This window comes from Orussus abietinus, unplaced genomic scaffold, assembly GCF_000612105.2.
Source record: "Orussus abietinus isolate OABI.00-Male unplaced genomic scaffold, Oabi_2.0 scaffold16, whole genome shotgun sequence".
Classification (NCBI taxonomy): domain Eukaryota; kingdom Metazoa; phylum Arthropoda; class Insecta; order Hymenoptera; family Orussidae; genus Orussus; species Orussus abietinus.
In genome coordinates this window covers 527,776-550,292 of record NW_019394714.1, presented here as the reverse complement: position 1 = coordinate 550,292, position 22,517 = coordinate 527,776, and the positions used below count along the sequence as shown (strand labels likewise).

General features: G+C 43.1%; 6 protein-coding genes and 1 non-coding gene across 13 annotated transcripts; 3 read left to right on the top strand and 4 right to left on the bottom strand.

The window, feature by feature from the left end:
- The first annotated feature begins 144 nt into the window (after nt 1-144).
- On the top strand, nt 145-2,628 carry LOC105696769 (probable nuclear transport factor 2). 3 transcript variants are annotated; one of them, XM_012419488.2, is made up of 5 exons: nt 145-498; nt 574-645; nt 892-990; nt 1,451-1,606; nt 2,017-2,628. In XM_012419488.2, the coding sequence occupies exons 1-4, from the start codon at nt 391-393 to the stop codon at nt 1,562-1,564; spliced, it is 393 nt and encodes a 130-aa protein (XP_012274911.1). In that variant the 5' UTR covers nt 145-390; the 3' UTR covers nt 1,565-1,606; nt 2,017-2,628. The 3 variants fall into 3 exon arrangements, with proteins under 3 accessions (XP_012274911.1, XP_012274912.1, XP_012274910.1); XM_012419489.2 differs by having other exon boundaries at nt 1,451-1,612; XM_012419487.2 differs by lacking the exon at nt 1,451-1,606 and having other exon boundaries at nt 153-498; nt 2,017-2,400.
- A 105-nt stretch (nt 2,629-2,733) lies between these two features.
- LOC105696960 (4-hydroxyphenylpyruvate dioxygenase) lies at nt 2,734-5,228 on the bottom strand. The gene is made up of 11 exons (XM_012419852.2): nt 5,128-5,228; nt 4,942-4,968; nt 4,807-4,869; nt 4,623-4,727; nt 4,438-4,563; nt 4,287-4,376; nt 4,041-4,141; nt 3,831-3,908; nt 3,350-3,707; nt 3,132-3,248; nt 2,734-3,048 (listed from the first exon to the last, which is right to left on the bottom strand). The coding sequence occupies exons 1-11, from the start codon at nt 5,128-5,130 to the stop codon at nt 2,974-2,976; spliced, it is 1,143 nt and encodes a 380-aa protein (XP_012275275.1). The 5' UTR covers nt 5,131-5,228; the 3' UTR covers nt 2,734-2,973.
- Nucleotides 5,229-6,243: 1,015 nt separating this feature from the next.
- On the bottom strand, nt 6,244-12,611 carry LOC105696959. Of its 3 annotated transcripts, none has more exons than XM_012419850.2 (9): nt 12,230-12,611; nt 11,366-11,600; nt 10,918-11,148; nt 10,739-10,833; nt 10,601-10,670; nt 10,366-10,530; nt 8,920-10,287; nt 8,538-8,764; nt 6,244-8,414 (listed from the first exon to the last, which is right to left on the bottom strand). In XM_012419850.2, exons 1-9 carry the CDS (start codon nt 12,235-12,237, stop codon nt 8,240-8,242), a joined length of 2,574 nt encoding a protein of 857 aa, XP_012275273.1. In that variant the 5' UTR covers nt 12,238-12,611; the 3' UTR covers nt 6,244-8,239. The 3 variants fall into 3 exon arrangements, with proteins under 3 accessions (XP_012275273.1, XP_023288832.1, XP_012275271.1); XM_023433064.1 differs by having other exon boundaries at nt 8,920-10,322; nt 10,416-10,530; XM_012419848.2 differs by lacking the exon at nt 12,230-12,611 and adding an exon at nt 11,994-12,049.
- A 546-nt stretch (nt 12,612-13,157) lies between these two features.
- On the top strand, nt 13,158-13,229 carry Trnaw-cca. The gene has a single exon. It is a non-coding gene; the product is annotated as a tRNA-Trp (tRNA).
- LOC105696888 (THO complex subunit 5 homolog) lies at nt 13,202-16,742 on the top strand. 2 transcript variants are annotated; one of them, XM_012419694.2, is made up of 12 exons: nt 13,202-13,420; nt 13,515-13,667; nt 13,768-13,905; nt 13,978-14,192; nt 14,255-14,330; nt 14,413-14,598; nt 14,663-14,795; nt 14,874-15,113; nt 15,186-15,294; nt 15,380-15,581; nt 15,651-15,948; nt 16,055-16,742. In XM_012419694.2, exons 1-12 carry the CDS (start codon nt 13,406-13,408, stop codon nt 16,369-16,371), a joined length of 2,082 nt encoding a protein of 693 aa, XP_012275117.1. In that variant the 5' UTR covers nt 13,202-13,405; the 3' UTR covers nt 16,372-16,742. The 2 variants fall into 2 exon arrangements, with proteins under 2 accessions (XP_012275117.1, XP_012275118.1); XM_012419695.1 differs by having other exon boundaries at nt 13,202-13,463; nt 16,055-16,371.
- Nucleotides 16,458-18,655, bottom strand: LOC105696730 (coiled-coil domain-containing protein 65-like). The gene is made up of 6 exons (XM_023433110.1): nt 18,277-18,655; nt 17,932-18,184; nt 17,617-17,840; nt 17,025-17,417; nt 16,757-16,897; nt 16,458-16,668 (listed from the first exon to the last, which is right to left on the bottom strand). The coding sequence occupies exons 1-6, from the start codon at nt 18,412-18,414 to the stop codon at nt 16,480-16,482; spliced, it is 1,338 nt and encodes a 445-aa protein (XP_023288878.1). The 5' UTR covers nt 18,415-18,655; the 3' UTR covers nt 16,458-16,479.
- A 103-nt stretch (nt 18,656-18,758) lies between these two features.
- Nucleotides 18,759-22,479, bottom strand: LOC105696889 (differentially expressed in FDCP 6 homolog). 2 transcript variants are annotated; one of them, XM_012419699.2, is made up of 10 exons: nt 22,138-22,479; nt 21,866-22,089; nt 21,596-21,715; nt 21,328-21,534; nt 21,123-21,238; nt 20,795-20,918; nt 20,381-20,722; nt 20,099-20,300; nt 19,846-20,001; nt 18,759-19,692 (listed from the first exon to the last, which is right to left on the bottom strand). In XM_012419699.2, exons 2-10 carry the CDS (start codon nt 21,962-21,964, stop codon nt 19,439-19,441), a joined length of 1,620 nt encoding a protein of 539 aa, XP_012275122.1. In that variant the 5' UTR covers nt 21,965-22,089; nt 22,138-22,479; the 3' UTR covers nt 18,759-19,438. The 2 variants fall into 2 exon arrangements, with proteins under 2 accessions (XP_012275122.1, XP_012275121.1); XM_012419698.2 differs by having other exon boundaries at nt 21,866-22,074.
- Nucleotides 22,480-22,517: the final 38 nt, after the last annotated feature.

The following is a 22,517-nucleotide window of genomic DNA, read 5'->3' as shown; positions in this document are numbered from 1 at the left end:
CAGGTGTTCTCCCCTGCCCTGGTAATCGAGCGATCCTGGCGACACTTGCGGCGTTCCTTGAAAACTATCCTTTTATTAAATCTTGTACTCGTTCTCAACGGTCTTGCGCCGTTCTATGAATATGCTCTCATTGCTCCGATATCTAATTCGAACGGTTGCGCACGGTTGCGGGCATCCGGGGCATCCGTCGGTGATCGTTTCCTCCCCGCTAGGTACTGGCACGAGGGATGTTGCACGGCATTGTTTTATTCTTTTGGTAGGATTTGCTGGGATCTGCCAAGCGCTCCAGCTGGTTCTATCGGATTACACCTCAGTGAGGTTCGACCGTTGACCGCGTTGATCGTCCTTGTATATTTTATAATAGGTATAAACATAAATAATAACCTAACCATGGCACTAAACCCATCGTACGAGGCCATTGGGAAAGGCTTCGTACAGCAATATTACGCGCTCTTCGATGACCCTATACAAAGGCCAAATTTAATAAATATGTACAATGTAAGTATATCGTCACATCCCGGGCTCGAGATTGCCGCTATATTTTTAACTCTTCCCTGTCATCTTATCTCATAGACGGAGTCGTCCTTCATGACGTTTGAGGGCCTTCAAATTCAAGGTGCTATCAAAATTATGGAGAAGCTGACTGTAAGTGTCTTGCTCGCTTGCTAAAAAGTTACTTATCCGTTAAGAAACCTCTTCTTTGTCGTCTAATCAGTCGATATGTCGATTCGATTGCGAGTTACTCGGCTGGGCAGCATGTCGCGGTCTCTAACACTGCGATTCCATGTTTTTGTTGCTTCCTAAGGCGGATACTCTTATTGAATATCTTTTGATTATCAGCAGCGGTAAAATCGTTTTTAGAAAACTAATTAATGTCTATTTGATTTACAGAGTTTAAGTTTTCAAAAGATTAATCGAATAATAACGGCGATCGATTCGCAACCCATGTTCGATGGTGGTGTCCTGATCAATGTTCTGGGGAGGTTGCAGGTAAGCATTCAATGCTAAGCTGATCGAGTTAACGACAAGAGCGAAGGATTTGAGCCAATTTTATATTTTTTGATCTTCAATTTGGTCTGCATTCTATCGTTTGTTTATAGCGATCGCCTCGAGTCAAACTGTAGAAAGTCAAAATTCTTACATTTTCTGGATTTTGGTGGGGATTAACGGTTTTCTTTCTTGCATTAGCTCACGAATATTCTATAAATGCGCCTAGGTGAATAAACTTGAAATTTCGTTTGACATTTCTTCTTGTTTTCTCAATCGCTCGCAGTCTCGTGTTTTTGGTCGGACTTGGCATATATCTGTACCTCGATGCATGATACTTTCCAAGCTGCCATGTAAAAGTAGAATTGTTGAGTTACATCGCGCGTTCGGCTACTATTATTGCAAATGTGGATCAGGTGAGGTAACGGTACTCAATTGGTTGTAATTGTTGATGATTGGGCAGACTGATGAGGATCAGCCCCATGCATATATCCAGACATTTGTCCTGAAGCCAATCGGTACCAGCTTTTTCGTGCAACACGATATCTTCAGACTCGCGCTGCACGACACTGTCTAGGAACGTTCGATACAGATCTTCTGCATCAATCTACGAATTGTGGTACAGGCAAGCTCAGCGATCCCTTAGCTTTGCACCATTGGGTCACGCCTGCTCTCCCATTAATTTATCGATCACAGTTAAAGAACAAACCTCACCATAACCTACCATTTGTGCAATTCTTAGTTGGATATTTTCCCTCATTAGTATATTTATAACACCGATAGAAATGTAATATTTGACAGCATCAACCACGTATCGAATGGTACAGCGATGTGTGGCTTCACTAGACATTCCGATCCTTTAATTTTGAGCTTGTTAAGAGAATGGCAATTTTAAGCATGTCTGCTGTTAGTACTCTTAATGACAACGGTTCGATTTAATAACATTTAGGAGTTCACTTATCGTTGACTGTGTCACATCGATGAATTCTGAGAACACCTTCAATTGACATTGTTGATTTTTTATTTCAGGCTGATGAGGATCCGCCGCACGCCTTCTCACAGATCTTTGTGCTGAAACCACTGGGGAATTCATTTTTCTGCCAGCACGATATCTTTCGTCTCGGCATACACGACACTGCATGAGAAGGAAAGCGACGGAAAGTGGTCGACTTGCTCAAAAGCGAAGCTCGAGCAATGATCGAGCCACGGTTACCCCCAGACACAGAGATAAGTGAGCTTTCTCCCACTTTTTTCCTTTTTCTCTTTCGCCGAAGAGGCCTCGTGTCACCGCACTCGGATGCCCATCATACCTTTCTATCTATATAGATACCAATTTTTATACAAAGAATTTCTCGCTTACTACTACATTGCAAAATCAAGCGTGTTAACAATAAATGATGCAAGTTTAGTAACCGTATGGCGTTTCTCAATTTCCTCGTTTGTATTGACGTCTAGGTCGAGAGTGAAGTCTCAACAGAGATGGTGATCTCTATCGTAACGATAAGTCCACATTATTTGGTGCATAGCACAAAGTGTTTCGTTCGACAGGACTGCTAAATTTTTGTAACATATTTCTTAGCATCTTAGTGCTACGTATTTTTGTAATTCAAGAGTTAATGTTAAAATACATTGTACGTAACCTAACATGTTAGATCATTTTATCCTATTACTTGCGCTGTCCTTTAACGAGTCGGTTTTCTTTTTGGAGCGAGCTGGTGGGGGAAAATGTTATTTTCTTTTGACAGGTTTCTCCTCAACGCAAGGAAGTTTATTAAAAAATAATTGATTTCATCGATGTAACCATGCGTCGCTATACAAACCATATTTGTTATGTACTAGACTCTTAATCCATTAGTAATCACAAGATATTTTTTCTTATTTTCCAAATCGTTGACGTTTCTATAGGTTTGGCTTATCACACCAAAGAGACACTGCGGTGACAGAGTACTCGTTAAATAAAAATATTGATCACTAGAATTATTTGTTTTACAGATTGCCACGCTTTGCCTGTTCCAACTCGATTGCTTCGAACAGAGCCTGGAAGTTCCCAGCTCCGAACCCCTGCAAGTTACCCATAGTAATGTATCGGGTGGAATTCTAAAAATTCATCGATACGATTTGAGAATTATTAAGCCTCAACTTACATTATGATTGTGTCGTTGAATCACTTCGATAAATAACGTCGGTCTGTCCTGCATGTTTTTCGTGAATATTTGCAGGAGATAGCCATTCTCATCGTAATCCACTAAGATCTTCAGTTGCTGAAAGACCATTGATTAAAATCAACTCTTGTCGCCAAAGTCAACCTCGATACTTGTTATGTCCTCAAGAAAACCCATTCAATTTAACGTCTAGAGCTTACCTGAAGTACACTCAAGTCTTCGGTGACTTTGACAGCACTGATCTTCAGCTTTTCTTTCAACATATCATAATAACTATCGGGTATGTCAAGAAATTCTATTCCCCTCGCTCGTAAGTTCTTCACCGAGGCGATAATGTCATTTGTATTCAGTGCTATATGCTGAACCCCAGCTCCTCCGTAGTATTCTACGTACTCTTGTATCTGAGATTTCTTCTTGCCGGGTGCTGGCTCGTTTATAGGGAGTTTCACGGTTTCCTCCCAGTTGGTCATAACGATGGACCTCAGTGCGGAGTATTCGGTGTGCAGCTGGGTGTCATCGACTGACCAGAATCTGTGAAACTGCAGACACTTCTCATACCTGGGAAATGATTAAGAAAGTTAAGTGGCTATGAACTGCATCTCAGCCAAAGTGCGATTAAACAGGGACTCTTAACAAAATGCAGGAAGAGGAGTTTCTAAACAACGGGGAAAAAAGGATTACCATTTCGCGACACTCTCCATTTCACCATCCGGCTGGTTTCCCACCACATGATCGATGAACTGCAGATCGGTGGCTGGCCTGCAAGGAGATCCACGTGTGTATAAAATCCTAACCCTACTTTTCAACATTGAATTTAACCCTCCTTTCAGGTGGCTCGAAGCATCTCTGACACCACTTCCACCTCGGAGAGAATCAGTGTCGACTACTCACAGCAACTTGGAGAAGACCTCTGGAGCCTGTTTCTTGAATCCTGGCAAGAAGTGCCCCTTGTAATTCGTTCTGTCCACAAACGTGTGAAGAGTGTCACCGTACTGTCGACATACAATTTGGTCATCGAAGCTTGTGAGAAGAATTCCTTCTTCAAGACCTTCCGATCACTTAAAACCACTTCAAAGTTGCACTTTAAAGTGGCCATTTCTCCACAACATTTCATCTTATTCAAGACCGTTGACTTACAGTTTGAACAGTAGCGAAGCGTACAGTGCCGAAGTCATCCTTCTCCTCCCACAAGTCTCTCACGATTTTGGCACCTCTCTCCTTGGCGACCTGCAAGAAAAAAAGGCCATCATTAAACATCATCGATCCAGTGACTTTAAAATCAACCTACCTTCACTATAGCATCGATGTCCTCTACGTTGAAAGCAACATCCCGAACCCCATCACCATGGCGAGACAAGTGGCTGGCCATTTCTTCATCGTCCGGCTCATAGGCTGCCTCAAAGACGAACACGATCTAGGAAATGATAAAGATGAATTAAATCTTTCCCTCCAGAAGAGAGCATAACGACTCACCTGATTTTGTTTCACGGCATAAGCTGCAGTCCTTCTCGAGCCAGTCTCAAAGCCTCGATACCCCATGGGTGAGAACCCCATCCTCGTGCAGTAGAATCCCGCTGCCTAAAAGGGAGAAGACCTTGAAGAGTCCTAATGTTTCAAGAAATTATTTCCTATCCGGAAATATTTCACCTCTTCTCACCTGTTTAGCATTGCCAACCCAGAATCTCAGGTGATCGAAGCTGCGAAACTTCCCTGCGAGAGGCTGGAGTAAAGAACCGTGATTAATACTTATCTATTTTAACCCAGGTCATGGGCTGCGTCCCAGGTTACTCACCTTGGGCCCCTTGTCCGTGTAGGTGGTCTGAAATAAAAAAAAAAAGAAAAGAATGGAATCAAGGAAAAACGTTCCTAACTCGCCAAAGTGTCGATTGGCTTCGACTCGATGCTTTATTAAGATTTGTGAGTGAAATAATTGTTTTTCCCAATTTTAGAGTGTCGAGGAGTGTTCTCGAGAGCTTACCATCTTGCCTCCTTCTGTCTCCGAATCCTGAGAAAGTGTCGTCGAGTTCTTCGATGGGATCTCCTTTAAATAAGATGCACGTCAGTCTTGAAGCGGACGTCTCATTGGTTGACTGTGGAGGCCTGTTTACTGGAAACAGGCTTCGGGTGAAATATCATTGAATAAATTAATCGGCCGCCCGGTAACGGCAGAGAATCCGAGGATCAAACCAGAAATTCTCACGGGCTCGGCCTCTTCCGAAGGCTGTCGAGCTCCTTCCTGGAGTCGTCTCGTCTCTCTTAAAATGTAGATTTTCTCTCCCAAGTCTCTGAACATCTACTCTATAAGTGTCTAACATGTCATAAGACAAAGTGGAGCAGGTTGGACGTCTTCGTTCCCCCTATCGACTCATGTCAATGAGGTCCAAAAAATATTTAATGAAGACAAAGAGATTCACCGAGTGAGAAAAATTACTTTCTAGAAGATAGAAATTAATATTTTGTTTAGCTTCGCCAAGTCTGTCATTGTTTTTCTTTTTTGCTGACTTCGCAGGAACATCAAGGGTATGCTGTAACCAGCGAAAAGTCACTAGCACAAACTCGTGAACCTCGCAATCTCCTTCGTAAACAGATAAACCTGTTAATGTAAATTACACGCGATGGGAGAGTGCGTCGAATGGTTGAATATGTTAATTAACTGGTCGGACTCTCTGTCGCCAGGTCTTCGGAAAACTCCACAGCCTCTCTGTACAAGATTCGGGACTATTCGCGAATACGCCTTCGGGGTCAATGGTAAAAGGCTCGAAAAAGCGAGAATTGACTGATCTCTTTCCTTGTTACTAAGACAATTTTTTCATTACAAAGGAAATAAATAATCTACCACATCGGAGAGAAATTTGCCACCTCATTGCTTCGGAGGAGCTGTTCAGCCTTGACATGTACAGAAATTTATCCATCGGAGGCAGTGCCTCTGTAATGCCTTCCTAGTCTGTCGCTCTGTAATTTACGTTCTTTCTGGTAGAATATGAAGTGCGTATAACATACGCATAAAAAGGTGAGGAAACTTTTTCGGAGAATGCCATCGGCCTTGACATTATGAAGAAATTGAGCGAGATCCAGGGTATTAATTGTTCATCGATTTCTGGCTTGATTGTATTCGGTTACTTTATTATCGCTATTAGTTGCAAAACACGTTCCTACGCTTTTACTCGGAATACTAAAGACCCTACCGAAGTACAATGTCTAATAATAAACAGGGAAAGCACTAGTTAGCGCTCTAATCGCTGCCTTTTTATCGTACCGTATAAATCATGCTTCTACGGCTCTAATTTCGAGTAATTCCGAACAATTCTCTAAAAAAAAGTGCCTCAAAACGTCTAAATTCGAAGTTGCAACGAAACGACGGCTTGTAACCGCTTGTAACCAGTACAATTTCTTTACAAAACATCCTTATGTTTATTCCTCTTGCCATGTGTAAAGGTTAGGTTAAGTTCGTGTACAGTTTTTAACTGTGAGCCGGAGAAGTTGAATGGTAACATCGGTTACACTTTGTACACAAGTGCTACAGACTCTCGCATCTTTAGCATTCGTATTTTAAATATGTTTCTTAATACTGCACGTACTCGTACAAAATACTTCCCCACGGAACGACGATTAGTCAAACTTAACAAAAATACGAGTGGCATCGGGTTCCCTTTAGAAAACGTGATATGTTACGTTGCGTGCACTCTGATAAAACATCGACGTCGTCGTCAACGTTTGCGTACAAGGTACATCCTGAATTAATTGAATTATAAAGACGTATCGGTATATGCGGTACGCTAAGCAAAGCTGCCGTTGGCACTAAGGACAGAATCTGGACGAATAAATTACTAGTCTCATGTACACATGCTTGCTAAAGGACTATCGACTGCAATCGTTAGGCGATGGAATCCTGGCCCGTGTAAAATACTAAGCTTGACAATTATAAAGCCAACAGGAATGTGACGAAGTTGCTTAAATATCCCATGTAGATCTTTCACCTCTCGCTTGTCAGAAAAGTCTTACAAAATAGGGGAACTTCTAGATTCGAAGGTGCCACTATTGCTTTAAAGATATTACTCTTCGTTAATGTTCAGATCTTCGGTCTGCACTTAAAGGAATTGCTGATATCAAGACGTGATTTTGGTTCCTCGACACGTAGACTCGTACAAGAGCATTTTCTATTCTACACGCTCAAACGTAACTCCTTAACTATTTAAACGATTCAAATCGTAGACACGCCATCACGAAAATATTTACAAAACACTTGGATCCACGATAACGAAAATTCTCGACAACAAAGTACAACAACAAATAAATAAATCCTGTCTCACGGTCAAGACAAAGTGACGCAGCGTAATGTAATTACATAATTATTCACGACGCCACTGAATAATATATTTAACAATTAGCTATTCCGAATACGCGAAAACTGTCCACGTACATCCAACAATCAGGTGCGCAATTTGTGAAAAAGTGAAAATCCATGTAGCCAAACTGTCTTATCGATGAAATTAACTATACCTTAACTCGCAGTTATGTACAGACACACATATGTATCCATGATTAATACGTTTCATTATAAAAAATAACGATATAAAAGACCAATGCGTGTAGGCTCGTGTCGTTACCCAACATTGACCATGTACCCATTATCCACCGATTACTTATACACTGTTAAATAGCAAAGCGGAAATGTTAGATCGTATCGCCCTAAAGGGATGTCAATAGAGATCACTTGCTAAAATATCTAATATCGAATCGCGATTAAAATGGCTGGACGCTGTTTTGCGTCTCCATACCTTGTAAAAGTCCTCTTTCTCATTATACAGACAAACGGACAAATACCTGTTGTCAATGTTATCGAACTGCCTTTATATAGAAAAGGACAGTTGCATTTAAGGTGAAATGAAAAGTGCTATAAAATTCAATTGATGCCGATAAAACATAATTTATCTATACCCTTTTCAACTATACTCATTTTGGATACTCGAGTGATAATATAATCAGATTATTCGGTACACCCAGCTCGGAGAAAAGTTTTGTAAATATTTTGACGCTTCGCAGAACAATTTCATATCACCTTAAATAGAACGAGCCTACGTTACCGAGTTTTACAGCAATATGATTCCATGATCCCTCTCCAGTCTGCGTTTAGCCTTTAAGGGTACAACTCCCATTAAGTCCGCAGGAGTTGGAAGTCCTCCGACTGCATTTGGTGCCACGGCTTGTTGGTAGAATACCTCGACTTTTCCACTCTGGTTACCATAAACGACCGTGTCTTCCGTTCTAACGAACAACAGAAGAGACACGTCGATTTTTCTTTCCTCAATATCAATAAACGTCTAACAGTTGCAAAAATATAAATCGCTAGAGGTTAGAATCGAGTCTACGTAAAAGGAGAATAATTACCTGACCACAATATCAGTGAGATTGCAGGAACGTGAGAACTTGTCATGCAGCGAGGAGATGATTTCCAGCTCCGTCACACCCCACAACCCTGATCTATGTACGGTGTCCCATTGTGGATCGACACAGAGTACACTGTACAGTTCCTTGTTATCCGTCGCAGGCTGAGGCTCCAAAGTCTGTTGCAGCCTCAATTCCAGACTGCCCAAAGTGTTCACACAGGTTTCCCACTACACTCAAAGTTTTCCAATTAGTCCAGAAAAATCATCGTTGATACTAATAAATATTAAGTCCCCAGTAAAGAAAGTAACCCCTGACATTTAGATTTGTTTATATAGGTTAAAGCGCCATGCGTCCTGTTGCTAGATAATTTTTTTAAGCTCACCAATGAATGTATCAGATCCGGATTATTCCCAGTGCCATCTTCCATCAGCAAAACAAGGACCATATTTTGGTGTCCGCAAAGAAACAATTCAACCTTCTGTAAACAGCTGTCTTCTTCGGCGGATGTCACCCAGTCCTCGTCGAGGTCGTCCTCTCCGTCACTCCCAGCTTCCTTGCTGACAGCTTCGAGTTTGCTCTTTATCAGCTGGTTGGTTCCAGCAGAGAAGCCAGAGAAATCTCTAAACTCGCTCGGGGTAGTTTCCCTGCTACAAAATCCACTGGTTCTCTCATCCGCCAGAAGACTGAGCTTAGACATCAGAGGTGTCAACTGCAGACCGTCCAGTTTCCTCCTCGGTGGCAGATTGAAAACACTGTCACACTCCGAAGTAGACTTTCGCCTGTCATCATCCTCCGGGGCATTCAGAGACTTCAAAGGGAGACTCATGGACCTCCTGTACGTCTCCTGCTTGACTTTGTTCTCCAATCTGAAGTCCAATGGAGCCTTAACCTTCTGGTCCAGGAAAGAAGAATCTTTAGAAGCTTCGACTGACCCTTCGCTGATACCAGACGCATCATTTATCACATTAGCAGTATGTAAACTTTTATAGCTATTAGTCATTGGTGACTTGACACTTTCCTCGCTTTCATCTGTCACTTCCTGATACTGTGACGCGATATAATTATCGTACAAGGACCGAGACACAGGGAGACCATCGTATCGAAACACTGGATAGTATGGGTCAGTGATGGTATTAAAAAACTGCTTTCGATGTTTAGGCTTAATCGAGTCCGGGCCATAATCGGTGCACAGATCGTCGTTCAATTTCGGAAGTCCTAGACAATAATATCTGAGTGTCACTCTGTTGGAGTACTTTCGAATGGATTCCTCCAGGTCTGATGTGCTTAGGCTCCTCTTGTCCGACTCCTTGTATCTAATTTGTCGCTCCTTCGGAGGAGCGTTTCTCAGTTTGTTTATTCGTTTGTACCTGAGAGCCTCCTTAACGACGTCTGGAATGTCGTCTATATTTTCCTTCAGCTCCTCCTTGCCCTTCTCTGCATTCTTTCTGTCGATTTCCTCCGCAGTGCTGCAAATTGACACTGCTGTGTCATGAAGGACCCGATTGATGTCCTTCAACGGAGTCGAACATACACTCGGAGTGGGTGGGTTTGTATATTTGGGATGGTCCACCTTGGTTTCCTGCTTTCGTTTCACTGGGGGCACGTAAACTGCACTTGGTTGAAAAACAGGAGGAACTATACTGCACTGTGTCGACTCCAGTTCTCCTTCTTCGGGGACTGTGAATATCCGCGAAGTGTCGCGCTTCATTCCCGAGACAGGCAGGTCCTTGATGCCACTCTTCGATAAGCTCTGAAACGTTGATCCGTACTCTCGTAACAACCCAACTGTCAGAGAATAAAAGTCAATTTATTAATCTATACACAATACCTTTTTGAACGGTACTTTCTTTGTTAAATCAAGGTGAGAACTGTGCGCACGCTCGGTATTTGCTACTCGTGTCAGCTCTAAGAGTTGACTTCGCTGGATGTAGACACGCAGTAGCTGGACACCGATGGGTAGATGGAATTCAGTTGATATTCTCTCTGCAGGTACCTATCGAAGTGGCAAGTTTAAAAGTACATGATGGAAATAGTGTTTTAAGGACATTTATAGAAAAACATACCTTTATTCGATATGGATCGGCTATTACTAACTGTTTCGTTAAGTCAGCACTCAACTGTGTAGCAACGACTCTGACAGTAACAAGTTTTGATTAATTATAAAGGGTGGATTAATTTTACCAAGGAATGATGATACATACTTATTGTTGTAAAACATTGCTCCAGCCATAATACCATTGGTTCCTTGGCAATATTGTAAAACTTGAATAGCCTCCAGGAATATGTTGCTCGCACTCTGTGAAACATTAAAATAGGTTAAACAACAAAAGAATTGTTTTTCTTTTCTACATGTAGAAAATGCTTAGATGAGATTCTAAACCTTTGGGAGTTTCATGTTGGGGATGCTTGAAAATAAACCGGCACTATATTGCAGTATGGGCAAGTAAGTCTCAAACATTTGATATAGCTTTTCAGTTAATCTGTTTCTGTCGTTGTTCAGAGATGCCGATACTGTTTCCAAGTCGCAGTGGAAAAACTTCAATATCGACTCCAATGTGTTCATTCTCCTCAGCAGAATCCAATCCTGGATATTTCTGTCCGTCCCAACTGCCTGAAATAAACTTAATGTCTATAAGGAAACACTTATGAGGAATAATTAAGATAAATTATCGCTTAATGAACGTACTCAACCTCTTGTTGATCGCAAGAGTATTTTAAGATATCTACAAGCAATTACAGATAACTACGCAACCCGTTAAGAATTTGTAACTGCAGTGCATCGTCGTTGTTATCCATTTAAAAACTTTCTCGATTAAGGGTTGACTTACGAGCATGAACTGTCCGAACTTCTTCATAACAAATTTACCGCCTTGCAGGGAAATTGTGGATGGAGGAGAAAACGACGTGGTGAGAAACTGGTTGACTCCCATTAGTTGACCCGCAAGAGCCAATCTCTGTGTCGGAGACACCCAAGCTGGATGAAAGTACACGACCGCCTCGGCAGGGTCATCCTCCTCTTTACGACACCTTGCCGTGTCATAGACAAAAACTATCATCATTTCCCTGTAACAATATCGACACTCACTGACAATATGTTCACTTCCAATTTAAATGTCAGCTAGGCAAAACACATTTTTCATAGGATCACCAATTTCTTTACATTATAATATACAGTTAAGCATTTGCAAAGCCAACAGGTTTCTCATCCAAACAGTCACGTCGTTACTGGCCTTCGATGTCCAACTTAATTATCCTATCGGTGGTGGTGCAACAACATTCTTCTATGACACTGATAATTAATTGTCAAGACTAAAGTAGTCAAGAATGAGCTTGTGTACCTTTAGATACACCTGCGATTATAATAATTCCTAATCATCCAACTGTAAATATTCTGACCGTAACTGGTAAAACCTGTTTGAACGACTCAATTAGAGCCTCGAGAGAAGCAGGACTTACACGAGTTTAAAATCAGCATTGTCTTTCACGAAAATTAAGGAACCAAAGAGGGACATGTGGCATGCAAGTCGGTGGAAGTCGAGAGATGCACCCGTTATATCACAGCACCGATAAATGCGCGGAGTAAATCATTCAGAAAGGCACCGTAGTAGCAATAGTAAACAATGAATTATCGTTGAACCACACCGCTCTCTTTAGCGCTATAATTAGATAACTTAGTTATGCAACTGACGTACTTCGCCATGGTGATTGTTTACGTATCACCGCTGCAGCCAGACGGAGTTGTGGAGGCACCGGGCACCGTCTCGCTGACGACTCTACTCGTCAAGGAAATAGTCGTCGACTATTTCTACTGGAATCCCATGAAAAATTGCTCCCGCTAACGACAGTGCGCTGCGCTCTTCCCGTCCGTCTCGGAAAACGTCTCCGAGAGCCGGCCACCCGCCTCTAGCGAGGCCTAACCTCTTTCTGACCGCTCGAAAAATGCACGTCCCCGGAAATGCACTTCTCCGCGACGTGCCTCGAGTTTTTTGCCATTATGGGCAATTCCGGAGCTCGCGAATTCTCCCGTCTGGTCGACGTTCACCTGATTCCTCGCGGCAGTGCTTTGCGCTGCAAAGCGGCCATCTTGGAAACCTGCAGTTTCGATTATCGAACCCGTGATTTGCCTCCCTTCTCAAATTTTCGCGCCATCCGCGCGTCGCGACAAGTAGAAACGAGCGGCTCCGATTGGCGGCACGGGGAATCAGATCCAGCCAATCACAGATGCTCATCGCCCTTCCCAGGGAAGTTCCCAAATGCTAATTGGCCACGTGGCGCCAATCAACGGCGTCGAAGTCACTCACGTGAGGAATGTCGATACGATCGAATTCACTCGCCGTATTTATCGACCGTCGATGCTGGTCGATGCCGATCGATGCCAATAATGATCGTAACAGAACGAAAGCAAATAAAACGTAAAATCACGGGACATAAAATTAATTGAGCATGACTGTTGGACTAGCGTTTTTCTTCATCAATCATAAACCTCTCATACGTGACGTCACTGTACCGATTATGTTTTGTATTTTCTAAAACAGCGATCGGTGATGCGACAATGGCTAAAAATAATTACCTCATCCGGGCAGAGAAGAAATTAAGGTATGACAGAGGGAGTTAGTACATGACTCCGTGGCGCAACGGTAGCGCGTCTGACTCCAGATCAGAAGGTTGCGTGTTCAAATCACGTCGGGGTCAATTAATTTTTTTTCTTTCTTTTCCTGTTAAGATCACGTAGGATATGACATGCTAAATTACTGCTCCTCCTAAGACAGGGTTCTTTTTTATGGAATAGTTGAATAAAAATTTGGGAGGTTGATGCTGTTCTGGAATTGAGGTTAGGTCGGTCAAGATAGAGGACTGTCGATGGTGCGATGGCGCGGGTTATGGTAAACGGACAAACCGCGTCGAAGCCGACTTAACCTATAAATTGTACGGCGAATTTTCGAGTCGCGGCGTGCATTAAGTGGAATTTCGTTGCAGCTTATCGGTCGCTCGGGAAATTTGAAGGAAACCGACGAGTTCCAAGTCATGGGGAAGGAAAACGAGGTGGAGCCGCCGAAGAAGCGGAGAAAATCCGTCAGCGTCGGCGGAACTACCACAGGGACTGTTGTAAAGGATGGAGACATGTATAAGGTTCGATTCTCGATTTCTTTGATAATAATGAAATCAGAAAATGTATACTCAAGATTCTTACAAAGGTTATTCGATAACGTATCGATGTATTTTTTTTTAGACCATAATAAGTTACGAAGAGAAAGAGGCCATGGATCGAACTCCAGAGAATGATTACGATGTTTTTCTGAAGACCTGTGATAGTATCAGAAGAGGAATGAATAAAATAGCAAAGTTGAAGTCCAGTGGGGATGACAATGTATGTATTGAATTAGGTAATAGACTGTGGTAAGTTGCCGATCACTGAAGTAATATATTTGTGACGTCTTAGGTAAAGGAAGATATTCGTGAGCTGCAAATTGAGGTATCTCTGGCGTTCATGGAATTAAAGAAACTTAATAGGATGGAGAAGTTCAGGACAAAGTTTGCAAGGGATTCTCTTATTGCTGCTAAGAGCAATGTAGATAGTCGGCATCTACATTTACAAAATTTATTGTACGAGGTCATGCATTTGAAGAAGGAAGTCCTAAAGTGTCTTCAGTTTAAGTATGTATGTTGTATTAAATAGCATTTATTAAAATATTTCTAATGTCGACTTGTTTATTTAGATCAAAAGACGAGGCAATCGAATTGGTATCGGAAGCAGAATTCTATAAGGAAGCACCAGAAAGCATTTCAAGACCTGTGAGTTGAAATGTTCACTAAAATTGAAGTATACACTTTTCTTTATATAATTCTTTAATCGTTTATTGACCGTCATTGATAGGCTGTAACAAAGAATGATCCTCATCAGTTAAGACTGGCTCGTCTTGAGTGGGAACTAACTCAGAGAAAACAGCTTGCGTCTCTCTGTGATGAGTTAACTGAAAGTAAAAAAGGAGTTGCGGCAAATATAGAGACCAAACAATCACGCTTAGATAATTTAGCGCCCCAACTTCGACAGATATTGGAGGTAAGTGTTGATCGTATATAAATTGTATTTGAGAAGTTTTCTATAAATCCTTTTTTTTTTTTAGGCAAGTAAACCTCTTCAAGAAAGTCTCGGATTACCATTGGATAAAATTAGACAAGAACACCAGAAAGCTTCATTGCTGGCAATGCCACTCTATGTTTTATATGTGAAAGCTACAGCATTTAGAGACGCTTATGGTATTTTGACAGATCAAGTATTTGTATAATTGCACAATTGTTAGAATGTCAGTGACGTTACATTCAATTAATTTTCAGATTCATTATTAATGGTAAGTGTCGAAGGTGACGAGGATGAGGCGAAGCGTACAACATCTCAAGATGGTCAGCAAGAATCAGATTCTGACATGGAGACACAGGCAGAAAACGTTGTCGAAGAGACACCGGTTCACAAAAAGAGGCACCACAGGTTGTCAAAAGAGGCTAGACAAGAGGAGAAAAAATCCAGGATACTTCACAGGCATCCACTTAGCATTAAAATCGTTATCATCATAAAACGTAAGCTTCAAGCTCACGCAAGGTGGAAGGTTTTGGGATTATTTCATTGTGCATTTTTCAAATTGGTTTCAGCTGAAACAAAAATGACATTGCAATTCTTCTACATGACTTATTTAAAAGTGGTAACGGTTGAATCAAAACTGGACACTGAAGTGGAAGGTTTAGGAGGAAGTGGACTCGAGTAAGTGCGAACCTCATATTTACTTATAAATTTCAATTTTGTTTCCTGTAAATCGACCTACGAGTTATCTGATCGCAATCCACAGGGAGATGCTGATGTCGGACTCGATTCTACGAGAACTGTACCCAAAGGATTTGGGCATAGAGAGTCCGAACCCTGCGAATAATTATCAATTGATGCGGCACAACTTGGGTCCCATTTCATCTCTAGGATTAGGCATCCCTTATCGGTGGGCTCAGAGAATGGCTGGTCTTCGATTTGTCTCATCCGATGTTGAAGAACAGAAGGTACAGTTGCTTTCACAAAATATTATTGACTACTCTTAATTCCTGCTCTAACAGTTATTCGTTATTTAGCTTAGTAGCCAAAAATTAGCGCAGCACAATGTCGAGAACGTTCTGAAAGAGATTAAACGACGGGTCAAAGCGAGGTTAGACCTGTGCACCGAGATACGACAACTGGTTTCAAGGAATTTGCAGATTCTCGCTAGTGACTCCGATCCGGTGCCTCAAACTGTCGCCACGTACTTGCACCACTTCACTAATTTATCCTGGAAGATGTACAGTGCTTGTCAGGAAACGCAGGCTTTCTGTCAGCAAGGACTGGTCACTCCAGTCGATATTTTCTACGAAGCTGCACTACGAAGGAATAATCGTCAGTTTCTTTAACTAAAATTACATTTTATTACGCTCTCACCTTTAATACATTATTTTTTCGCAGCAATGTACATAATTATTTTAGTTGATAATATTTATTTCAGATGAGCTTACTGCCCGAATCGCCATTAAGCCAGATTACCCAAAGGTCACACCCTTGATCGCTATTTGTGCCACTCAGTCATCACTGTTGACCAAAGAAGGCCTGCGTGACATCGAAAGGGAGGTGAACGTCATGTGGGAAAAGCCACCTACCTTGACGATGCAGATCCAACGCCTGAGAGCCTGCTATGACATATATTTAGAGACCGAAGGCATAATGCCACGTGACAAGATCTTCTTTCATCCTGTCAAAGGAAGGACTCGTGCCAGACCGTACAAGTATTTGACACTCGGAGGTGGAATTTTCACTCATCGCTGAAGATCCAGTTCAAGATTGGTGTCACGGTGATACAGTTTTCCATCACAATAGTCTCATTCGAGGTGGTTTTATTGTAAGTAAGCGTTCGTATTTAATCTCGTGAACGTTCTACGAGCACGTTCGAGGTCGATGATTGGACGATCTTGCCACTGCGATGAGGTAGGTTCGCAGAGTATGTCTCAGTCGTATATTCTCTGTGGCCAACCTGTCACGCTCCCTTCGCAGTTCGATATTTTCCGCTTTCACATGGTTGTACCGTTCCCAGAATCTCTCCATTTTGTTGAAGGGATTCGTCGCCTGTCGGTTCAAGACTTTTATATAAATTCCATCGCCTTATCGCCCGAAATAAATACTTCATTGGAGAACTTTCATTGGTTTCGCTTACATGCTTCGCAGATGACTCCACCACTGCTACGGAATGATGAAGAGAGTACTTCTTTATAACTACGGATGCCGGCTCCAGGTTAGAGCACACTCTTACCAAGAGCTGCAACGCTGCACCTTTCTCCAGGATGCCTCTTAAATCCTGCCGTAGTGAATTTTGAAGGTTAAGGTGAATAGGTTAGGTTGTCAAGTGTGAAAGAGCACGGAGGCTGGCAAAACTCGACAAGGGGAGAGAACTCGTGCTTTGTGCTTAGATTATTGTCAATTACTTTTAACACCTTGCCGCTGAGGACGCTCAGACGTTTCAGCTGCAGCTCATCGGTCGTTCGAGAGAGCTTGATCTCCTGTCGGAGCTGGCAGATCCTCTTCTCCAGACCCTGCAGCCGATCGTTCAGCTCCGTCACAGTCCCTTCCCTGTCGCTCTTCAGGACGTTCAGGCGGTGTTTAAGATTGTCTATCGTCTCCAGAAGATGTGCCTCCGACTTGTGGAACCGCGTACTCTCGGCCCTGTAGAAGTCGTCCCTCTTCTTCATGAACTCGTACTGCTTTCGCTTCTCGTCGGTCGAGGACTCGTACTCTGAGATTACGAAGTTGAGTTGCGACCAGAGCTCGTTCGCTTCGCTGACGACCTGGTGCTCGAGCTGGGAGATGGCTTCGTCTCTCTAAAAGAAAATATTTCAAGTCCATCGATAGAGATTAAACATTTCTTCGGAGGCTTGGAGTGGCTCCGGAGACCAGAAGAAGCGTCAACGTTACACGATTATATTCAACAAATATTTCAAACCCATAGTTATGGCAACTTTTTTAATGTTATTTTTTTTACTTATAATACTTATTGAACCTCCCGTTCCACAGGATTACCGCCTGCTCGATGTACTGCGTCCTTATGGCGTTACGGATCCCCGTCTCCGTCAGGATGCTCTTCAGGGTCTCGCCTTGGATGAAGACTATGCATCCAATGTGCTCCATCTCCTCCTGGAGGATCCTTCGAGAACGATCCACTTCCTCGGCATCGTTCGCTTCTATGTCCATCAGGGCTTGGGAATAGCCACCTCGAAGAGCCTGCAATCTCCTCTTGTGATTCCCTGTCGATTAACGAAGCCCGATCAAGGTGACGCGAAAGTGACTTCTGAAAAGTCTCGTTTTTATACAACTTCTTTATTCCGAACTAGGCACCAATGATCGCGTCGACGATCGTCATGTGCGCCTCTTCGAGTCTCCTGTGGTCCAGGTCCGCCTTCTCCAGCTCTTCGTACAACCGGCGAATGACCGCGTCCTTGGCCTCCAGGGTGGCGTCGAATTTTCTCCACATATACTCGGTCTCCTCGTGGAGCTCCTTACGTTTTATGCGACGCAGTATCAGTCGCCATTGCTCGTTGATCTTCGCCAGGTTGAGCCTGGCAAACGCCTCCTCGTGTTTTAGCTTTATCTGAAAGGGAGAAAGTTCCGTCAGGGTGGCGAACCTCTACTGCATGTAATTACAAGGTCTTCGTCTGTCAGACAATTTGTAGGGATAGACACCTTGGTGAAGACGGCGATTAATTGTTGCTTACGCCTTTTCGCTTCGAGTTCCAGCTCGGCGCGGTGTTGTAAATATCGAGCCCGTTCCTCGTCCGTCATGCGAGCCATTTTGGAGCCCTTTCCCTTTTTCGGCGGCATTTCTATATAATTTCTTTTCTCTCCGACTTTGCTGCTCCGATTTACACTATCAGGTCTTGATAACAAACCATTCGGGTATCACTCGCGTGGCCAACTAAGGTGAACGCGCGTTCGTGTTTGATCAATAGCCTCGGTCGTTAGGCTCGGCTTGATTAGCTCAGTTTTCAGATAATTCACTCGGGAATTATACAAAAAAATTATACAAAATTATACAAAAAAGAGGTTATAAATACTGAGGAAGACTGGGAGACCCAGAAGGAATTTAAACGTGGATGATACATGAGCGCCGTAAGCCAGGAGTATATCTTAGTCTACATCTCGACGTTGAGGAATTAATTACACACTTTCCTTCCTGAGTATTTAATATTAGAATAATAATCCTCTGTTTTAGAATACAATTAGTGTATATACAGGAGATAAAGCACGAGCTTTGGAAGCACTCCTCATGGCATGAAAGTACCCTGGTAAACGGTTAAGCTCGACGATCTCAATACTTTCGACACGGGTTCCGGAACTCAACATCGAGTTGGACCTCGTCTCCGTAGAAGATTATAAAATAATAGTCCCGTCCACGACGAGAAATACATTAACGTTATCAATTTCTGCCTGCAATCGCGTTAAGCTTGGAATGCCGGCAGTAAGGCAAGGTCGAGGAACATCTCGCTTTCGTTCCACGCATTCGTATATCACATAAATTCAGTTCGTTTCGTTGTAATTTCGTCGTAATTTCGATTAGTTGACTCTGAAAGTCCACAAGCTCGACGCAATTTCGGGGTTTCGTTGTAATGTAAAATACGAGGGGCTATTCATTCGGAAATCAGTGAAAACTATTTCTTTCTTTGAGAACCGATTGCCTTTGATTTCATATGATGAACAATGAGATTTGATAGGAGGTAAGGTTCGACCTTAAATTGAGAGAATGTGTCGGTGATTTACAGTGATTTTCAGTGATTTCCAGCATTAAAATCCATAATTTCCTGAGTGAATAACCCCTCGGTTAGAATAAAATGCGTCGAAGGCTTTGTCAGCAATTCTTCCGGCCGAAGGCCGCGAGTTTGTCCAAGTCCTCAAAGGACGGAGGCCTCTCTTTGGTTGTCGGCACGAAGCTTCTGGTGCGTCTTATCCTCTCGGCGGTCTTCAGGGGTCGAGTGACGACGATCTGGGCTTCTAGAAGGATTTGCGCCTCTTCTGCGCGTCGAGCCTTCTCGCGCGCAGCCGACAATTCCGCGTCCAGACTCTGCCTTTCAGCTTCCAGCTGCTTCAGTCGTGTCTGAGCTTCTGTTTAAATGAATTTCTTCGTTATTCGGTCATCAAGGTGAAGCGAAATTCGGCAAGAGATCGTTCCTGATGGAAAATTCGTCTAACCGGGGTACCAATTGAAATCACGCGCCACGTTCCGACATTTATGATTACACGCAATCCCAACTTTACCTTGCAGTTGGTGCTCGTTCTCCTGCTGTTTCTTCTCGAACTCCATCCTCTTCAGCTTTTCGGACTCCAGAAGCTCCTGCTGCTCCTGTTGGAGCCTCTCCAGCTGCTCTCGCTTCTCCCATTCCTCGCGCAGGACCCTCGCCTGTAGACCTCGAACTTGAAGAAACGTAGGACTTGTATTAAACCCACGGTTAGGACAGAAATTATATGAAACGTAAAATACGGTGATCCAATCTTGTTGAGTATTCTATACCTATTTCTTCGTCGCGCAGAGCTTGCTTCTCTTCCTGCAACAACACTTCTAGCTTCCGCTTGACCACTTCCAGTTCCTGAACTTTGGCCCCTTCTTCCTTCGAGAGCGCTGCCAGGTTTCTGGCCTGGATCTCTGCAGCGATCCTTGCCTGGCGCTCGTGTTGTAATTCCAATCTTGTTTCCTCGTATGCTTGCTTGGCAGCCTGGGTACGGAGTGCAAGGAATGCAAGAAATGAAAACTGCCACCCAATGACAGGTTTGAGGTTATCATTGGAGCACTTACCTGTCGAGAGGACCTTCTCTGGTTTGCGAGGCTTCTCTGGTAGCCAATTTTTTCCGAGGAATGGCGAATCGCGATTTGCAACGCAGCCAACCACTGCAGTCTGCCTCTGTGATCCTCCGCAACCAATTCGATACACCTGTGCTCGGGAGTGCTCAGGACGAATCGTCTCTCCGGCTTCCCACCATTGGCTGCTGCGTCTGCCCAGCAGTTAGCGTTTAGCTGGATTACACACGATGGCTCTTTCTGCTGGGAGTCTTTGTAGTACGTCAGCTCACCAGGGCGCAGAACGAAGAAGAAGCACTTCAGTGTGGGGAGGAGGTATCCCTTCTTCGTCAAATATCCCTAATTAAAATTTCGACGTGATTAGGACGTTTTTAAAAACGAAGGTGTTAAAGGAAGTCAATGGGACCTCACCTTTTTTATCACATCGCCAACGTAGATCTGGTGAAGGTCGTCGATGACTTCGGTCAGTGCTGCATTATCCAGAGTGCCTCCTCCGCTGTACTTCGACTCCAACACTGCCAGAAATGTTGGGAATCTTTTTCGAAATATGTTTGCTAAATGGAACGATGAAACGAAAAGAACGATTGCTTTGCATTTCATTCCGAAAGGCTGATGGTATTGTTTGAAAGTTTGACTGCGATTCAATTCTACCGGCTGTGACGATTGGTTTGTTAGTTACCTTAGTGCTCTTCGGAATGAAATTTATAGGTTTTGGGTATTAAATTCTTGAAAGGAATACCTAAACATGCCGATGGCTGCAGCCAGTGCCGAGAAGTCTGTGGCATCCCACTGAAGACCCAGCGATGTCACAATGTAGGATGCAACTTCTGCAACCTCCTCGCTGTGCATCGTTACCTGTTTTTGGTTTTTAATGCGATTAGCACTTTCACATGGTCAAATTTTAAACAGATACTGCTTTCATAGCACCTTAATGAGTTACGCACCATGTAGGAGGAACCTGCTGCATCAGTTTCTATTTCAGCAAGTAGGCAAAATACTCTGAACAACCTATAGACACTGAGATCCTCGAAAACAGGATGTGCCCTGTCCAGATATCCCTTTCGGCACACCAACCAGCAGATTTCATCTATGCCCTCTTCTAACGAACGGCATGTCTGTATAGGAGTTGCTTCAGTAAGCGACGAGAACACCTAACGAGCAGGTAAACAATTAATTACAATGTACTACTTATACTCCGACTCTCGCAATTACCTCTTTTTGTAGATAGTAAGTGAACTGTTCAAACGTTAGAGTTTGCGTGCTGCGAAAATGCTCCAGACCTTTCTCCACTCCATACAGATCCATCAGCGTTCCAATATTGGCTGTCAGAACCTGAAAATATTGATATTAAAGATAGTTGGTATTAAAACGAGTGTCGAGTGAATACTCGTATTTACTTGTATCGGTTTATCTCTGCTTGGAAAGGCTTTCTTGGTAGATGTAAAACTAACCACGCCTAAAGATAAAAACTCGTTGGATTACCTTTAGCTTCGACTTGGTAACGATCCCTGGGGGATCTCCTTCCAGTGCGTGGAAGGCGTGCCAGATGCTGTTAGTTACGTTCTTTAGCAGGTGTGCCATAGCTTTGTCAAAAATGCAACAGGTGTTCCCTTCTCGACCACCATCTACAAATCACTTGCCCCTACACACCTATTATCGCCAATTGGACACTGATCCGCGCACACTCCTCCCTGAAAGCAGTACACCTTTATGGAATTCGCTTCTCTACATTTCATGGCATTGAGCTGGCTTACCAAATTCAATGAGTCATAAATGCACACAAGTGCATCATTACGGAATCATCCTGCGGCAAAAATTCAGCAATCGGACTGAACCGGACGAAACGTCTATTCGCCTTCTTCAGCCTTTTTTCCCAATCCTGAGCTCTGATTTAAAAATAATTTCAATTTTTGGGAAGGAGCAATGATAGGTTTGAAATTATTTATAACGCGAAGTCACCTATTACGCTCTACATGATGTGAGAGAGAGACAATCGAGAGACTCTGTACTGTACTCGTATAAGTGTGTCCTGCTCACACTTATGCGGAAAAGGAGTGCGAGAAAGATAGAACGGTCTCTTAGTAGACTAGGAGGAGGAAGCTACAAGATCCACTGATGAATTATTGACCTACTT

What these genes read in the sequence shown, in the direction of transcription:
- LOC105696769 (XM_012419488.2), top strand. Translation starts at nt 391, where the DNA reads ATGGCACTAAACCCATCGTACGAGGCCATTGGGAAAGGCTTCGTACAG. An exon ending in ATTTAATAAATATGTACAAT is followed by an intron (nt 499 to 573) that starts GTAAGTATATCG and finishes CTTATCTCATAG; the next exon opens with ACGGAGTCGTCCTTCATGAC. An exon ending in ATGTTCTGGGGAGGTTGCAG is followed by an intron (nt 991 to 1,450) that starts GTAAGCATTCAA and finishes ATGATTGGGCAG; the next exon opens with ACTGATGAGGATCAGCCCCA.
- LOC105696960 (XM_012419852.2), bottom strand. An exon ending in GCTTCGCTACTGTTCAAACT is followed by an intron (nt 4,142 to 4,286) that starts GTAAGTCAACGG and finishes GTATGTCGACAG; the next exon opens with TACGGTGACACTCTTCACAC. An exon ending in ATGGAGAGTGTCGCGAAATG is followed by an intron (nt 3,708 to 3,830) that starts GTAATCCTTTTT and finishes ATCATTTCCCAG; the next exon opens with GTATGAGAAGTGTCTGCAGT.
- LOC105696888 (XM_012419694.2), top strand. An exon ending in AGGATGGAGACATGTATAAG is followed by an intron (nt 13,668 to 13,767) that starts GTTCGATTCTCG and finishes ATTTTTTTTTAG; the next exon opens with ACCATAATAAGTTACGAAGA. An exon ending in AGCATTTAGAGACGCTTATG is followed by an intron (nt 14,796 to 14,873) that starts GTATTTTGACAG and finishes ATTAATTTTCAG; the next exon opens with ATTCATTATTAATGGTAAGT.
- LOC105696889 (XM_012419699.2), bottom strand. Translation starts at nt 21,964, where the DNA reads ATGGCACACCTGCTAAAGAACGTAACTAACAGCATCTGGCACGCCTTC. An exon ending in TTACCAAGTCGAAGCTAAAG is followed by an intron (nt 21,716 to 21,865) that starts GTAATCCAACGA and finishes CAATATTTTCAG; the next exon opens with GTTCTGACAGCCAATATTGG. An exon ending in TCTGCGCGACGAAGAAATAG is followed by an intron (nt 20,002 to 20,098) that starts GTATAGAATACT and finishes CGTTTCTTCAAG; the next exon opens with TTCGAGGTCTACAGGCGAGG.
- LOC105696959 (XM_012419848.2), bottom strand. Translation starts at nt 12,049, where the DNA reads ATGTCCCTCTTTGGTTCCTTAATTTTCGTGAAAGACAATGCTGATTTT. An exon ending in CGGATCTGATACATTCATTG is followed by an intron (nt 8,765 to 8,919) that starts GTGAGCTTAAAA and finishes CTTTGAGTGTAG; the next exon opens with TGGGAAACCTGTGTGAACAC. An exon ending in CTCACTGATATTGTGGTCAG is followed by an intron (nt 8,415 to 8,537) that starts GTAATTATTCTC and finishes GTTGTTCGTTAG; the next exon opens with AACGGAAGACACGGTCGTTT.
- LOC105696730 (XM_023433110.1), bottom strand. Translation starts at nt 18,414, where the DNA reads ATGCCGCCGAAAAAGGGAAAGGGCTCCAAAATGGCTCGCATGACGGAC. An exon ending in CGCAGTACATCGAGCAGGCG is followed by an intron (nt 17,418 to 17,616) that starts GTAATCCTGTGG and finishes ATTTTCTTTTAG; the next exon opens with AGAGACGAAGCCATCTCCCA. An exon ending in TGGAGTCATCTGCGAAGCAT is followed by an intron (nt 16,669 to 16,756) that starts GTAAGCGAAACC and finishes TTGAACCGACAG; the next exon opens with GCGACGAATCCCTTCAACAA.